The following is a 16,568-nucleotide window of genomic DNA, read 5'->3' as shown; positions in this document are numbered from 1 at the left end:
CCCACACCTGCTTGCAGCATTCAGCAAGGCCAGCAGCCAGGGAAACAGAGAAGAGTAGGCCGGAGGCCAGGCTGGAAATCAGGGCTCGGGGTTCTCGCCTTGGCCCTGGGACCGTGACGCCAGGAGTCCTCACGCCAGAGGCTTGCCCGTGCCCAGCCTGGGCTGAGATACCGGCCTGGCCCCGGCCTCCTGCCCCGCCGCCGCGGGCGCCTCAGGGCCTGGCGCGCCTGCCCTGTGTAACCTGATCTGCGGCAGGGTTTGGATCTCGGGCAAGTCACGGTTGTGAAGGTGCTCCGGCAGAAGACTGCGCTCCGCGGTGCGCTCCCAGCCTGCGGCCCCAGCTCCGCTATCCAGCGCACGGGTGCATGGCGCAGAGGCTGGGAGAGCGGGTGCGGGGGCCCACTGAGGCCACCGGGCTCTACCGGGCGGTGCTGCTCCGGTCCGGTAAGTGGCGGCAAGTCTCCCCGGCCCCCCGCCTCCGGGAGAGCGCGAGGAGGGCACCGCGGGCGCACGGCGCTCAGCCTCTGGCTAGCAGGCAGGGCGCCTTGGTCCTTCACTGCTGTGCTTCCCTTCTTGCCTCCCGTCTTTCATTCTTTTTAATTACTTTTGTTTGTTTTCCTTTCATTCCTTTCCTCCCTACATTCGTTCTTTTGGGGATCTACTCTCAGATATATTGCTTTATCCTTTTATACGATCCTGTGGTGCGCGCACACACACACATATACACAGACACTCACCGTTAGATAACTACAAAATTCCTGCACTCGCAGAAGTGCGGGAAGGCATTGGTAGGCATGGGCGAACGGATATGGGCAAGACTGGTAGCCTAAAGCAGCACGCGCCAGCTAGGGAAGGGCTTCCACTGTTCTGTGAGGGCAAAGTGTGTGTGTGGGGGGGGGGGGGGGTGGGCTGCGGGGGGGACGGCGAGGACATGTTCCAGGAAGGCGAGGAACCAGTTTTCTAGATGTACACATTTAAAGGAGAAAACGACTTGGAAAGAAACACATGATGGTTGTTTTTGAGGATTCGAGTTTGGGTGTTTTTTTTTCTTTTTGTCATTTGCAGTAAACACATACTGCTTTTCTACTCAGGACGATAGTTTTTGTTTGTTTGTTTGTTTTTTTGTTTTTACTTTAGGAAAATAAAGTAAATGTAATATAGGGTCAGTGTGAAAATAATTTGGAAAATACAAGGATGTGGAAAGAAAAAGAACTCCCGCAGTAAGAGTCTAGGGTGTTTCATTCCTAACTTAGTGCTTGGAGACAGGGGTTCAGAGGAGGTGAATATCGGTCCCCTGTCGGCTCCCTGCCAGCCAGGCGAGAAGAAAATGTGAAGGGACTTAGGCTCCCGAGGCAGCTATCCTCTGCCTTGGGCAAGGAGCCCACCCCCACCCGGTAGTCCTGGGCGCCCAGCCCTGCAGCGGAAAGCGCGCCGAGCAGAACGGTGGACGGTGGGTGCGTGTCCGCAGCAGCGGGGCTTGCCCCCTGCCCTCACGGAGTCTGCTCGGGACTGAACGTTTCCTACTTAGATGGGCCCCGCCCCGGGGAGATGTCGCCGCGGAGTTACTGCTTGGGAACTTTGAAAACGGTTCTCTGAGTCCAGAAGCACGGTCTGGCCAAGGTCTGCGGCGCCTTCCGGAAGGGGGGTTGGGGGGCGCAGGGGTGGGTACCTTAAATCTGGCTGAACCAGAGCAGGAAGAAAGCGATCTCTGAAATTGGAAGAAGCTGATTGCAAACCTCAGCTCCAGGGATTTCCCTACAAGACACCTATTCCGAAGGGCCTCTATCCAGTTCCTGCCTGCTCACTAAGGTGAGGAGAGGGTAGCTCTGATCTGAAGATCTTGTATTCTCTAACCTGGAACCACAGCTATGAGCCTCACTCAAACAGGAACATTTTTCTCCTGGACATACATCCAGAGTGGCAGACATGGGCAGACATGCCAGAGTCGTCCTGGGGCCACAAATGCCCAGTAACTCAAAGCTGTAAGGGAGGGAGCAGAGGCGGGTCCGCGGGCCTCACGGAGGGAGCGCTTGCACCGTGTTAGGCACTGTGCTACTGACTGTTTTCACAGCCCTACGAAGTCACAGCTGTTATCCCCATTTAGTAGATGAGGAGACTGAGGCTCCAGAACTTAAGCAGCATGACCATGGTCCCGCCAGGGGAACTTTTCTATCCCACTAATGTGTAGAAAACACACTCAAACTTTGGTGCATCTACGCCAAGTCTGCACATCTTCTCAGAACAGTCATCGTGGTGAATGACTGCTGTGTGTGTATCTGCTCAGTCGTGTCTGAGCAAGCCCCTGGACTGTAGCCCACCAGGCCCCTCTGTCCATGGGATTTCCCAGGCAAGAGTCCTGCAGCCGGTTGCCATTTCCTCTTCCAAGGGATCTTCCTGACCCAAAGGACTGAACCCCCGTCTCTTGTGTCTCTTACACTGGCAGTCAGGTTGTTTACCACTAGCATCATCTGCTGCTAAGTCACGTCAGTCGTGTCCAACTGTGCGACCCCATAGACGGCAGCCCACCGGGCTCCCCCATCCCTGTGATTCTCCAGGCGAGAACACTGGAGTGGGTTGCCAGTTCCTTCTCCAATGCGTGAAAGTGAACTCACTCAGTTGTGTGCGACCCTCAGCGACCCCATGGACCTCAGCCTTCCAGGCTCCTCCATCCATGGGATTTTCCAGGCAAGAGTAGTGGAGTGGGGTGCCATTGCCTTCTCCGACTAGCATCATCTGGGAAGCCCTAAATGATTGCTGGTCACTAGCTATTGCCACTCTCTGCCAAATGCTGTAGATTGCCGTCATCAACTTCATTGATTCATTCAGCTAGTGTGTACTGACCACTGTTATACACTAGGCCCTGTGAAAGGCCCAGGCATGTGCTGATACACAGAGAAGTCCCTCCTTTCAGGGAGGTAAGTGGTATTAAGCTCTATTTTAAACATGAGGGAACTGAGGCTCAGAAGGTAACATGACTTGTCTAGGGTCACACAGCCAGTCAAGGGTGGGAGCTGAGATTCTAACCCAGGGCCATGTGCCTCCGGGGCCACTGCTCTAGCCGTATCCCACAAGGAAGATATAAGGGTTGGGGGTGAGGAGCCAACTGGGCCATTGAGTGAAAGAGGCAAGAGCCCCCTCCTGTTAGAAGCCCCCCCCCCGAGGACCGGTATGATAGGATCAAACCCATTTTCATTTACACCAGCCTCAAGTAATGTAATACTTATAGAAAATGTCTCATGTCAAATTATTTGAAAATAATTTCTCAGTATTAGAGTAAAAGAGGCTCATCACAGATATTCTGGAAAATCAAGAATGAGGACGGGGAAGGCTCACCCACAATCCCACTAGCTGTAAAGCAGCCGCTGGCAATCTAGGGGCAGTCTCCTGGTCTTTGCTGTGCGAGATTTGTGGGTGGTTGTGAGCTTCACATTGCTGAGCTTTACAGACTCTAGTTTTAATCCCATCTTTCTTCACTTGCATAAATATCTTCTATCTTCCTGTTTCTAAGTGGGCTAGTTGAGATGACAGCTACCACTCTGGAAGCCTGCCACTATGGCAGGCGCCGTGTGCAGCGGTTCCTGTGCCATGCCCCCCTTATTCCCCCAAAGAACATCTGCCCCAGTTTAGAGATGGGGAAGCAGGAAGTTGAAGGTCACCGAGCTGCCCAACAGTGGAGCCAGGATTGGTATCTGGGACAACACCAGGGCCCATGTTCTTAACCACTGAGCTGGAAAGGGTCACCTCTGGGGAACAACTTATGCTTGGCCATGCCTGGTAAGTGAGGCAGTGCTGGAGTAAGGGTCCACCTGAGGCTCTTCTCCCACCTGGAGCTCAGCCCAGGTTCCTGCGAGGCAGGGCAGCGTCTCCACGGCATGGATGGAGGGACACCTTCCCAGATGCCCGTGGATGTCAGCATCTGTGCTTCTCTGCACCCAGATGATGGTCATCGTCTTCACTGCTGCCTGCCAAGCAAGGCTGCCAGATAAAATAGTTTAAATGGTTACATTTGAATCAGATACACAATGAATAATATTTTAGTGCAAATATGTCCCAAATATTGTATGGGTTTGCTAATCTGAAATTCAAATTTAACTGGACCTGCTGTGTGGGGTTTTTTTTTTACACATATATACATTCCTTTAAAAAAAAAATTATTTTCCATTATGGTTTATCCCAGGAGATTGGATACAGTTCCCTGTGCCATAGAGTAGGACCTCATTGTTCATCCATTCCGTATGTAACGGTTTGCATCTGGTGACCCCCAGCTCCCAGCTGGTCACGCGCCCTCCAGCCCTCCCCCTTGGCAGCTGTAGGTCTGATCTCTGTGTGGGTCTTTGTCGTTCGTCTGTGTCACAGTTTTGATTCCACATGCAAGTGATACCGTGCGGTGTTTGTCTTTCTGCCTCTGACTGACTTCACCTCGTGTGCTGATCTCTAGTTGCAGCTGTGCTGCTGCAGACGGCATGCTTGCTTTCTTTTTTATGGCCGAGTAGTATTCCATTGCATATACGTACCGCATCTTCTTCATCCGTTCATCTGTTGATGGGCATTTCCATGTCTTGGCTGTCATGAACAGTGCTGCTGTGAACACAGGGGTGCATGTATCTTTCTGAATTATAGCTTTGTCTGGATATATGCCCAGGAGTGGGATTGCTGGATCACATGGTAATTCTATTTTTAGTTTTCTGAGGAATCCCCATACTGTTTTCCACAGTGGCTACATCAACTTATATTCCCACTCAGTGTAGGATTCTCTTTTCTCGACATCCTCTCCAGCATTTGTTATTTATAGACTTTTTAATGAGAGCCATTATGATCAGTTCGAGGTGATACCTCATGGTAGTTTTGATTTGCGTGTCTCTAATAATTTAGTGATGCTGAGCATTTCATGTGCCTACTGGTCATCCGTATGTCATCTTTGGAGAAATGTCTTAGCTTAGTAGTCCCCAACCTTTTTGGCATGAGGGACCGGTTTTGTGGAAGACAGTTTTTCCATGGGTAGGGGAGGAACTGTTCAGGCAGTAATGTGAGCTATAGGGAGGGGCAGATGAAGCTTCACTTGATCAGCCTGCTGCTCACCCTCCTGAGGTGCAACCCGGTCCCTACAGGTGCCAGCAGCAGTCCGAGGCCTGGGAGTTGGGGGCCCATCTTTGATTTTCTGCCCATTTTTCAGTTGGGCTGTTTATTGTTGTTGAGTTGTGTGAGCTGTTTGCATATTTTGGAGATTAAGCCCTTGTCGGTTACATCACTTGCAAATATTTTCTCCCATTCTGTAGGTTGTTTTTTTTCTGCTTTTTTTAATGGTTTCCTTTGCTTCTGAAAAGCTTTTAATTAGCTTCATCTTTTTTTCCCCCCTTAATTTCCATTGCTTTGGGAAACTGACCTAGGACAACATTGGTACTACTTCTGTCAGAGAATGTTTTTGCCTGTGCTCTCTCCAAAGAGTTTTATGGTATCATGTCTTAGGTTTAAGTCTTTAAGCCATTTTGAGTTCATTTTTGTGCGTGGTCTGAGGGTGTGTTCTAACTTCATTGATTTACATATGTTGGGATGCTGCATTTTTGTTGGCTATCATACACTTGGCAGCCCCATTGCCAGGCATCATGGAAGTTTGCTTGGCTTGATAACCCGTGGTCTGTCCTGGTTCCGCTCGACACACAGACACACACTCTCACATCCCCTCTCTGGTATCTGAGTCCACTGTCCATATTTTGTCTGGCTGCAAGTGAGTTAAAATATGCTGGAGGTCCGGGGTCCCTCCGGGTCCTTCTGCAGCTAAGAGACCAGATTCAGCACGCCTAACTGCGGCTAGGTTGAGAGCCAGCTTTCTGAAACAAGCCCCTCAGTTCTTCCCCTCCCTCCCGCTTTCCTGTTTTCATGCTTCAATCCCTCCACAGGGTACATTCTTCCTGGTTCAAATTTGTTGTAAAGGCGACTCTCATTCCTTTTATAATCTCTCCAGGGATCCCATGACAAGTTTTTCTGCCAGTACAGCTTCTGCTGCCATGTCCTTTCAGCGGAGCAGGTTGGGGGTCAGGGTGGTGGGGGTGGGTCGGGGGGAGGTTGGATCCTAAAGCTGTTCTGTGGGTGGCTTCTCAGACACCTCACTGAGGCCTTGAAAGGGGGCCTTGGCGATTTAGACTGAATACAGAGCTGAGGAAGTTTGCAGTTGCCATGGAAACTTCTTGTCTGGTATTTGTGGGCTCAGATAAGCTGTTCCAGACGTCTGTCTGCTTGGAGGTGGTGGGGGGCAGTCAAAAAATCAAAGGAAAGGGGGTTTTTGGAGTTTTTAGTGCAAGCAATGGCAACCCACTCCAGTAGTCTTGCCTGGAAAATCCGATGGAAAATACCAGAGGAGCCTGGTAGGCTGCAGTCCATGGGGTCGCAAAGAGTCGGACATGACTGAGTGACTTCACTTTCACTTTTCACTTTCATGCATTGGAGAAGGAAATGGCACCCCACTCCAGTACTCTTGCCTGGAAACTCCCATGGATGGAGGAGCCTGGTGGGCTGCAGTCCATGGGGCCGCTTGGGGTCGCTAAGAGTCGGACACAACTGAGTGACTTCACTTTCACTTTTCACTTGCATGCATCGGAGAAGGCAATGGCAACCCACTCCAGTGTTCTTGCCTGGAGAATCCCAGGGATTGGGGAGCCTGGTGGGCTGCCGTCTATGGGGACACACAGAGTCGGACACGACTGAAGCGACTTTGCAGCAGCAGCAGCAGCAGCAGTGCAAGCTGCAGCCCCAGCCCACTACAGATGTAGGAAAATTCCTTAGCTCCCACTCATGACTGCCTCTCCTGGCCTTAGACTAGTGAAAGTGTTAGTTACTCAGTTGTATCCGACTCTTTGTGACCCCATGGACTGTTCCTCACGCTTCCTTGGTGGCTCAGATAGGTCTTCACCTCCCACCTTCTTTTTAGCTCATCTATTTCCCAAGAAAACAGATTTCAGAGGGACAGGAAGGGGAGTGTGGGAGAGGTGTGCTCAGCCTCTGGAATCCCCCTCAGGTCCTCCATGGGACTGAGTAAAAACTCTAGTCCTCAGGCCCCTGTATTTTGGAGTCTGGCTGTATGGGAAAATGGGAAAGCCACACAGACCAAGGCAGGAGGTAGCGTCTTGGGTTGAATCTGGCCACTGCCTGGAGTACACTCTTAACAGGCTCATTTGACCAAAAGGCCTCTATTTTTCAGTATGTAAAATGTACATGACTGAACCAGATGTGAATTTTAACTATGGTTGGAAAAGGTTGCTCTTTTTCCATAGTTTTCATCTTGTTTTTTTTTTTCTGATAATAAAGGCAATATATGCTTTTTTTTTTTTTTTAGGCATAAACATTACAGAAATACTGGGACAAAAGAGAAAGGCCTATAATTTTATGCTGCAGAATAGTGGTTCTCAGACTCTCGAATATAAACAGACTCCCAGGGGAACTTGCTAAAATTCCAGATTCCTAGGCCCCTCCCTCTTAGGTTCTAATACAGAAATCCAGAAACCTGGCCCAGTAGTTTGACTGTAACACTCGTGCCCAGTGAAGGCTAGTAATGACATCTGAGATACGTTGGTCTAGAGCTGACCTCTGTTAACAGTTGGGTGTATATGCCTGCAGATTGGTTCTCTGTGCATACACTAACTTTATCTTGGAGGGGAAAAAGAGGAATCGGACTAGGTATGATGTTGCCCTTTGATTTTTCACCAAATATGCAGTAGACATGTTTCTTTAGGTTAATCAATAAATAAGGTATTGATGGCATCTCATTATAAGACGTAGCATAATTTCTTACTGATGAGGTATGGCTTGGGAAATGGTGGCTGTTGACTGCACACAGTTACATGCTCACACGTGTGTGCACACACACAGCAAGATGGTGCTGTCCCAAGTTCAGGGATATCCACACCTGCAAGTCAGCAGTAGGGCTGAGCAGCTGGTACGGGCACAGGATACTAAGAAGCACAGGGTGAGGCCCTGCCCTCCGCTGACGGCCGGTGAGAGAGACTGAGGGGTCTGCACACAGGCTGGACTGGAAGAAGCGCTTTAGTGGAGGAAGTACAGTGGGTCCCAACTGCCTGGGGAAAAGGCACCCAACCTGCGGGCGGGGGCGAGGGGGAGGGTGTTTTCTGCCCGACTGTCCTTGGCTCTCGATTGCTCTGGTGCTGCCATCAGAAGCCTCTGATAAAGGGAACACACAGTGGGGCTGGACGGCCGCAGCCAGCTCCCTGGGGCTGAGATGGGCTGGGGGTGTCTCTGCCCCGGGCGGTGAGCAGACACTCAGCAGGTCCTCCTGCCCAGCATCCGTGTTGCTCGTCACTTGTCAGAGGACACTGTGGGCCCTGGGAAGTGCCGCCACCAATACTAGTTGTCTGCACAGGGGACATGGGGGGGCGGGGGGGACCAGTGACAGCGAAGAGCGGTGGGACAAGAACCTGGTTAGTGTCTCCCAGCGTCAGATCTCATCAAGTTAGGCCACAGCAGGATGGGAAGCTGAGATAGGCGCCAGTCACGGGGACGTTAAGAAACAATTAGGAAGGAGAGATAAAAGGAATGCGTCTTGATTCAGAAGATTGTTTAACACGGGCAAATCTGGGACCCTGTAAGTTGACCTGGCTCCAGAATGGCGGTCTGGCCAAAGCTCCCAGGACACGCAGGCTGCCTGCCCCCACTTGCTTCTGGCTCACTCACGCCCAGCCTCCACGCCAGTGGCCGCCTTGCATTCTACCCTGGAGCCTCTGCGCTAGCTGTCCTCACTTTGGGATGCTCTCCTCCCCACCACTCCAGCCTCCTGAAAATGTCACATCCCCACTCTCCACCCTTCCTGAGGTCCCGAGCCTTCCCCTCTACCTTGCCCAGGCTTGCATTCATCAGAATGTTCACCGCAGCTTGACATTTTCTTGTTTGTCTCATTTTTTGGTCTGAACTGCACCTTGAAAGCAAGTTACCTGAGCACAAGGATATGGTCTCCTTTACACTGTACCTCCAGCACTGGGCAGTGGCAGGAACACAGTAGGTACTCAATAAATGTTGGTTACCTGAGTAACACAGGCCAAAGAGGATCAAAGTGCATTTTGTTAAGAGTTTATTTATAATATTGTGTTAGCTTTGTTGTACAACAGAAACTACCGCAATATTGTAAAGCAACTGTACTCCAATTAAAAAACAGATAATATGTTAGTTTCAGGTGTACAGTCGAGATTCAGTTTATATATATATATATATATGACTGCATATACATACACCCGTATATAAATCTATTCTTTTGCAGGTAGTTTTCCATTCTTATTACAAGATACTGAATATCGTTCCTGTATTATATAGTGAAACTTTGCTGTTTATTCATTCTATATATAGTAGTGTGTATCTGTTAATCCCGTACTCCAAATCTGTCCCTCCCCACCACCTCCTTTGGTAACCATAATTTTCTTCTGTGTCTGAGAGTCAGTAAGTCCATTTGTGTTATTTTTTCAGATTCCACATTTAAGTGATACAATATATTTGCCTTTCTCTGACTGACTCCAGTTAGTATGTAATCTCTAGGACCATCCATGTTGCCGCAAATCACAGTATTTTTTGAATTATTGGAGTGTAGTGGATTTACAATGTTGTGTTAGTTTCAGGTGTAGAGCAAAGTGATTCAGTTGCACATAAACCCAGAGCCGCCTTTTTCCTCAGATTTTTTCCCATTAGGCCATTAGAGCACTGATAGAGTGCCCTGTGCGTTACAGCAGGCTTTACTGGTCATCTGTTTTATGTATACTAGTGTGTGTGTTTCCATCCTCGTCTTTGCATTTATCCCGCCCTCACCCGCTAAATGTGTCTTACACATTTGTGACTCGGCTTCTGTTCTGTAGGTCCATCTGCACCGTGATTCTGGCTCCACCCCATAAAGTGCCATCACGTCTGCCTCTGTGTCTGGCTCGCTTCGCTCGGTGTGACAGTCCCCAGGCCCACCCCTGTGGCTGCAGATGGCGTTCCTTTATTTTCACGGCTGAGTAATAGTCCCTTGTGTTATGCACCACGTCTTCTCTCTCCATTCCTCTGGCAGTGGACCTTTCTTCTCTTTTTGTTGCCATGGGAAACCATCTCATCGTCTCAATTTCTCTTTCCGATCTTTCATTGCTAGCCTCTGACGATGGACATTCAGGGTTTCTTCCATGTTGTGGGTATTGTAAATAGTGCGGCAGCAAACACTGGACTGCACGTGTCTTGTTAAAAAATGATCAAAAGTTAGTCTATGGAAGTTACGGAGGACAGAAGTTGGAAATCATTTGTGTCCTAGAAATAAATGAGTTTTCATAAATATTCATGTGATTCTCATCAGATAAAAAGGCACAGTGTATTTATAATTGAATTCACTGCATCATGGATGTTATTCCTGCCTGAAGAGAACTTCTGGTTTGTTTAGGTATTAGTGAAAACCAAAATATTAAAATTTTTGCTTAAGTGTAACAGCCCTACAGTTAAGTGCACAAATCTTACATGGTCAGCTTGATGTATTTTTTAAAATGGAATTCACCTGCACATCACCTGTCTGACTAACACTATGCAATCAGTACCCACTATTCTGACTCCAATCACCACGTGTTCTGTGCTGAAATGTATATAAATAGAATCACTGAGTATGTATTCTCTTGTGGCATCTGACTCTCAACATCCTTTCTTCCACAAGGCATCCATTGTTGGGGCAATCTGAGTACAGGCTGGAAAAGAATTTCCAGACACAGTATTGCAGAGGGGAGCAAATTTATTAGGAACAAAGAGCAGAGACAATGTGGGCATGGCAAGTGCAGCGGGCTGACCTGACAGGCCAGGGAGAGTCGACAGTTCTCCTGAGTTAACAGCCAATTTTGTGAGTTTATAGGCTCAAGACAAAGAAAATTCCTGCTGGAAGGCTAGCAGTAGGTGATTGGTTAGGGGGCTAATAGCGTGTTTACTGGAGTGGGCATATTTGCCAATTTGAAGTCAGGAACCTTGTCAGGGATGATCAGGGGCTTTTGGCAATGGTCACAAAGGGGCTCAAACAGCTTCGGAGGTGTCCTTGGTTCCGGGCTCCGCTTCTGCAGTCTTGGTACAGGGACTCACACCTTGGCCTGGGGCAGGGCTCCACATCCATGTTTTTGTAACAATAGTTTACTCTTTCTTTATTGTTTTGTAGGGTTCCATTTGTGAAGGTATCACTCTTTATGCTCCTTCTGTGTGGGTTAAGGTTTTCTTTCCCTTTCGGAGGTCGGAGGTCTTCGGCCAGCATTCAGTGATGTTCTCTGCCAATCACTCCACTTGTATCTCTGATGTATTTGTGGAGATGGGTGCGCTCCATAGCCTACCTTCCGCCATCTGGGTTCTGCTTTTATTTATTTTGCATTGGGAGACTAAGACGATCTTGCCACAATTTATGTCAGAGAATGTTTTGCCGATGTTCTTTTCTGTGAGTTTTTTTGGTACTTTATGTTGGGTCTGTTTTGTGCTTCAGTCTTTAAGCCATTTTGAGTCTGTCTTTGTGGACGGTTCTCCTTCAAACTCCCCTCCCATCCAGGCAGCCACATAACACTGAGCAGGTCCTAGTCGATTATCCAGTTTAAACACAGCCCTGTGTACATGTCCATCCCAAACTCCCCAACTATCCCTCCCCTCCATCCTCCCTGCCCTTCTCTCCAGCAACCAAACGTTCATTCTCTTAAGTCTGTGAGTCTGTTTCTGTGTGTAAGTTCATTCATATCATTTCTTTTCGGATCCTACACCTCAGGGATGTCATACGATAGTTCTTCTCTGGCTGGTTTACTTCACTCAGTATGACGATGTCTGAGTCCGTCCACGTTGCTGCAAATGGCAAGAAATCAACAGATTTCTGCATGTCCGCCTTGCGTCCTGCTACTTTGATGGGTTCAGCTGATCAGTTCTGACCCTTTTGTGTGGAATCTGTAGGGCTGTCTATATTATGTCACCTGTATGTGATGAATTTACCTCTTCCCTTCTGATTTGGATGCTTTGTATTTCTTTTTCTTGCCTGATTGTGATGGCTAGGACTTCCAATACCATGCTGAATAGAAGTGGTGAGAGTGGGCATCCTTGTCTTGTTCCAGGTTTTAGTGGGAGGGCTTTCAGCTTTTCACTGTTGAGTATTATGCTGCGTTTGTCATCGATGGCTTTTACCATTGAGATATGTTCCCTCTGTACCCACTTCAGTGAGAATTTTCATCATGAACGCGTGTTGAATTTGATCAAATGCTTTTCTGCGTCTACTGAAGTGATCCGATGGTTTCTGTCCTTTGTTGATATGGGGTACCATACTGACCAGTTTGCATATGTTGACCCATCCTTGTGAACCTGGAATGGATCCAACTTGATCATAGTGTATGATCCTTTTATGAACTGTTGGATTCAGTTTGCTAATATTTTACTGAAGCAAAATTGCATTTTTAATGCTGGCATTCATGCTGGATGTATGCCCTGGGTCTAATCACTTCCCAACCCACCCAGACTCTTCACGAGAAAGTAGAGGTGGGAAGAGGGCCAAGTTTAAGTGGAGGTCAGCTTCCTCACTAGGGGATTAAGGAATGACAACACAGGCTATAAAACACGTCCACGTTTCAAGTGAGCTGATTGTGAAACTAGGAGAATGCCTCTGTTATCTGTAAACACCCACACTGGCCTTTGGTATCTACATATGCTCTTTACTTTCACACTCATACACTGACTCCTTGAGACGAGACCTTCGGAGCACAGACCCTACTAGGGACGGCGTTGCACGCCATTCACACCAAGTCCAGCTCTCTCCGCAGGAAAAGTCCTCCTTGCCGCGCACTGACCTCCTGCTTCCCGGTGTCAGCTCATCTGTGTTTCTTCTCAACCACTGTTGTTTTCCACACTTGACAGGCAGAAACCAAGGCTCAGGGGTTGCCGACCGGCTGCCCAAGGGGCTCATGCCAGGCTGAGCAGGGACGAACACCAGGGCTGGTCTGGCCCAGAGCTGGTCAGCGTCCACTCACCCACCTCCCCTGGGCGCCATCCTGTGGCTCCCCACTGAGGTTCAGGGCACTGAGGAAGCACCAAGGATGGCGTTGTTGGCCTGTACGTGGGTGACTGGAACTGATGCAGCCTAGTTTCCCCTCCTTTGCACCAACAGCCGCTTTCCCCTGGGGAGTCGCGCCGGGCAGCAGGAAGCCTGCCCCCCCACCCCCACCAGGTCAGGGAGGTGCCAGAAGGCATTCTGGCTGACCCTCCATCAGAAACAACGGAAATGCCTGCGCCTCAGCCGGTCAGAACAAAGCTTGGCGTGTCCTTGCCCCTCAACGATCTGACCAAATCGATACTTATTTACGCCTGCCTCCCCGGCAGTGGGGCTCGGACACAGTGTTCCGCATGGAGGAAGTGGCCGAGCACCAAGTGTAATACCCGTTACTATAGTAACAGTTCCTTTCTAATGATACCAGAATAAACAGGAACGCAGAGCCGCCTCCCTCGCTGGCTCTCCTCATCCCCAGGGCTTGATGAACCGCCCTGTGGCGGCGGCCCCTCCTGGCTCACCCGGGACTCTGGTGGAGCGAGGACCAGCAGCGCTGCGCTCGGAAGTTCTCTTCCCAAGGACGCGGGCTCCGCTGAGGAGTAAGACCGGCTCCCTTCTGTCCCCTGTGCTGCTGAGCTGGGGTGCGGTGCCAAGAAGGGGTGTGGTGGGGTAAGGAGGGCAGCCTCCCAGCGCCAGGGAGGCCGGCAGGGGGGCAGAGCTCTTTGAGCCCAGGTACCGCACTCTGCGAGATGACGCGCGTGCCTCTGGGCACCTGGGTTTGGGAAAGGGCTCGGAGAGGCCGTACAGGGAGCACTCGGATGCAGCCTCCCCCGCGCCCCGCTGTGGCTGATCTCTTTCTTCCAAATGCTCAGATGTCTCTGAGTTCATGCGTGGTATGACCTCGTAGCAGCTGTAGTTCTCTTGAGAACCGACAGGTCAGAGGCCAGCCGAGACGGCCCCAGGCAGACAGTTCAGCTCAGGCTCCGGAGCGTTCACTTGCTGGCCGTGTGATCTGGGAAAGACCCCTCAGCCTTGGTGTCTTCACTGGCACCAAAGGGGTCTCAAGAGCACCACCTCCTCAGTCCGTCCTAAGGATTTCATGAGGTGTGGCTGCTGCGCGCAGCTGGTGCCACAGGGTGAGGGCACAGCCGTGCGTTGCTCGCCTGGGTTTGGCTTCAGCACTTTGCAGTGTGAGACAAGGCTGGTACTAGGCCAGGAATCAGGGGGCTATGGGGTTGGGTGCATCACTTTTCTGAACTGCTGCTAAACCCAGTGGTTTCCCCGCTGTGGGGCAGCCCCCATACCTGCATCTCTGGCCAGCTTGGACGCTGAGTGGCTCTCCGCTCCACTGGTGGTAAGTCCTGCCAGGATCCCCCCGCCAGAGGCACTGGTCAAGTGGGGTGGCTGGCATCAGCCACTGGTGGGCCAACACTGTGCCTTAATCAACTGCACAGGACTCTCCACCCCGCTCACTAAGGACCTTCCACATCCAGCCCTGGACTCTGCTATGGAACTGATTCGAAACCCTGTGTACCCACCAGATCATCTCACAAACGAGGAGGTCACGGGAGATGTAAGCAGAATGCTGAGGAAGTTTGTCTTGAGCCAGTTTGGTTGGGGGAGGCTGCGTCCTAGTGATCGAGCCGCTCTGGAGGGGGCTTCCAGGCATCGGGGGCGGGGGGCTGGAAGTGTGGAGGAGGCCCCCAGATATGCCACGCTGTGGCTGCAGGTCAGGGAAATACAAATGGGTACTCTACCCACTGGGAGGAAAGAGGTTCGAAGGTTCGGAAATGCGATGGCCATGCTCGTCACTTTCACTGAAAGCCTCTTTCTCCTTGGTCAGTAGTTATTTTCAAAGCTTCCCTTCTCCTCTGCGTCCATCCCGTGAAACGCGGAACCGAGGAGATCACTGGCTGTGTTGTAAACGCGCCAGCTTGATCAGTAATAAGGAACAAGGGCAGGGGGAGGGAGCGCAGAAGAGTGAAGACTCAGACAACACCCCGGGAGGCACGGCCACCAGCTGGACTCTCCTAGCAGCCCAGCGGGGGACAGACAGGCCGGTGGATTCTGGCTTAAGCCCAGAGCAGTGAGGGCCCGGCCCGGGCTCCCCAGTGGGAGGGCGCAGAGTTCCCCAGTTCGCAGCACCGGTTTCTCACTATCAAAGGGCTCCCACTGCCTCTACTGGGTTCTCTCGAGTGTCCGGAGAGGCAAGGGATGTAAAGCTGCCTGGCTGACCGAGGCGATGCCTTGCACCTGGAAGACACCGCAGTGGCAGAAAGAGCACTGGCTTTGCGGCCCAAAGCTTCTGACTTTGCCATTTATTTTGCGTATCTTTGGACAAGTAGCTTGGCCTTTCTGAGATTCAGTTTTCCCATTTAGAAAATGGGAATAATAAAACAATACCACTGGCTGCCTCCTGGGGGAGACTGTGAGACCCGAATGCAGGCGAACGAGCCTTCATCAGATGTCAGGTGCTCAACACGGGTACCCTTGGCGGCGGCGGTAAAGAACCTGCCTGTCCATGCAGGAGACATGAGCGACGCGGGTTCGATCCCTGGCTCAGGAAGATGCCCTGGAGGAGGGCATGGCAACCCACTCCACTATTCTCGCCTGGAGTATCCCGTGGACAGAGGAGCCTCGAGGGCTACAGTTGCAGAGTCTGTCGTTGGCTGCCTCTGCCCCACCTCCACCACTTCAGCCTGTCCAGTCCTCACAGCATCTTGATTGTAGAGAGAAGGGTCCAGGAAGTTAAGTTCCCATCCAAGGTCACAAAGCTGCCAAGCACACCGACTGTAACCAGACCCGCCCCCAAGAGCCAGTCCAACCAGTCAGCTGAAATCACTCAGGCCAAAGCAAAAAAGGCTTGTTTTTTTTAAACTCTGTGTTACAAAGTTGTCTATTAGAATCACTTTGGACGCTTTTTATTTTTTATGTCATATTGAACTATAGTTACGTTGATTCAGTTTCAGGTGTGCAACAAAGTGATTTAGTTATACATATACACACACACACACACACACACACGTGCATTAAAAAAAATTTTTCCCAGTTAGGTTATTACAGAATATTGAACAAAGTTCACTGTGCTGTTCGATAGGTCCTTATTAATTATGTTTTGAATGTAGCAGGGTGTACACACTTATTTCAATTTATCCCTACTCCCCACCTTTACCGGCTGGCGAGCATAAGTTTTCTAAGCCTGAATCTGTTTCTGTCAAGAAGTTCATTTCTATCATTTTTTTTAAAGATTCTGCATGTAAACAATATCATATGGTATCTGTCTTTATCTGACTGTCTTCACTTAGTGTGATAATCTCCAGGCTGACCCATGTTGCTGGAAATGGCATGATTCATTTTGATGGTTGAGTGATATTCCCTTGTATTTCTGTGCTACATCTCCTGTATCCACTCCTCCGTGAAGTGGACATTTAGGTTCCTTCCATGTCTTGGCTACTGTCAATGCTGCTATGAACATTTGGCTGCATACATCTTTCTGAATTACTGTTTCCTTCCATTTCCCAGGAGTGGGATTGCTCTTTTTCGTTTTTAAAACTTTTCATTTTTTTGC

General features: G+C 50.2%; 1 protein-coding gene across 5 annotated transcripts in view; it reads left to right on the top strand.

Moving 5' to 3' along the window:
• The first annotated feature begins 365 nt into the window (after nt 1–365).
• The window catches only part of FAM107A (family with sequence similarity 107 member A), a 36,174-nt gene continuing 19,971 nt past the window's right edge, over nt 366–16,568 (top strand). Inside the window, exons 1-2 of one of the 5 annotated variants that reach the window (XM_052649867.1) lie at nt 14,240–14,354; nt 14,455–14,573. Coding sequence is in view for 3 of the 5 variants with exons in the window: in XM_052649770.1 (XP_052505730.1) it covers nt 13,485–13,641 (157 nt within the window). In the remaining 2 variants the exon portion in view is untranslated. Of the gene's footprint in view, nt 445–13,439; nt 13,670–14,239; nt 14,355–14,454; nt 14,574–16,568 lie in introns of those variants that run through there. The other 4 variants (XM_052649853.1, XM_052649844.1, XM_052649770.1 and 1 more) reach the window with 4 other exon arrangements.

This window comes from Budorcas taxicolor, chromosome 1 (assembly GCF_023091745.1).
Source record: "Budorcas taxicolor isolate Tak-1 chromosome 1, Takin1.1, whole genome shotgun sequence".
Classification (NCBI taxonomy): domain Eukaryota; kingdom Metazoa; phylum Chordata; class Mammalia; order Artiodactyla; family Bovidae; genus Budorcas; species Budorcas taxicolor.
The sequence above is the reverse complement of the archived record's forward strand: the minus strand, read 5'-3'. Positions and strand labels throughout refer to the sequence as shown.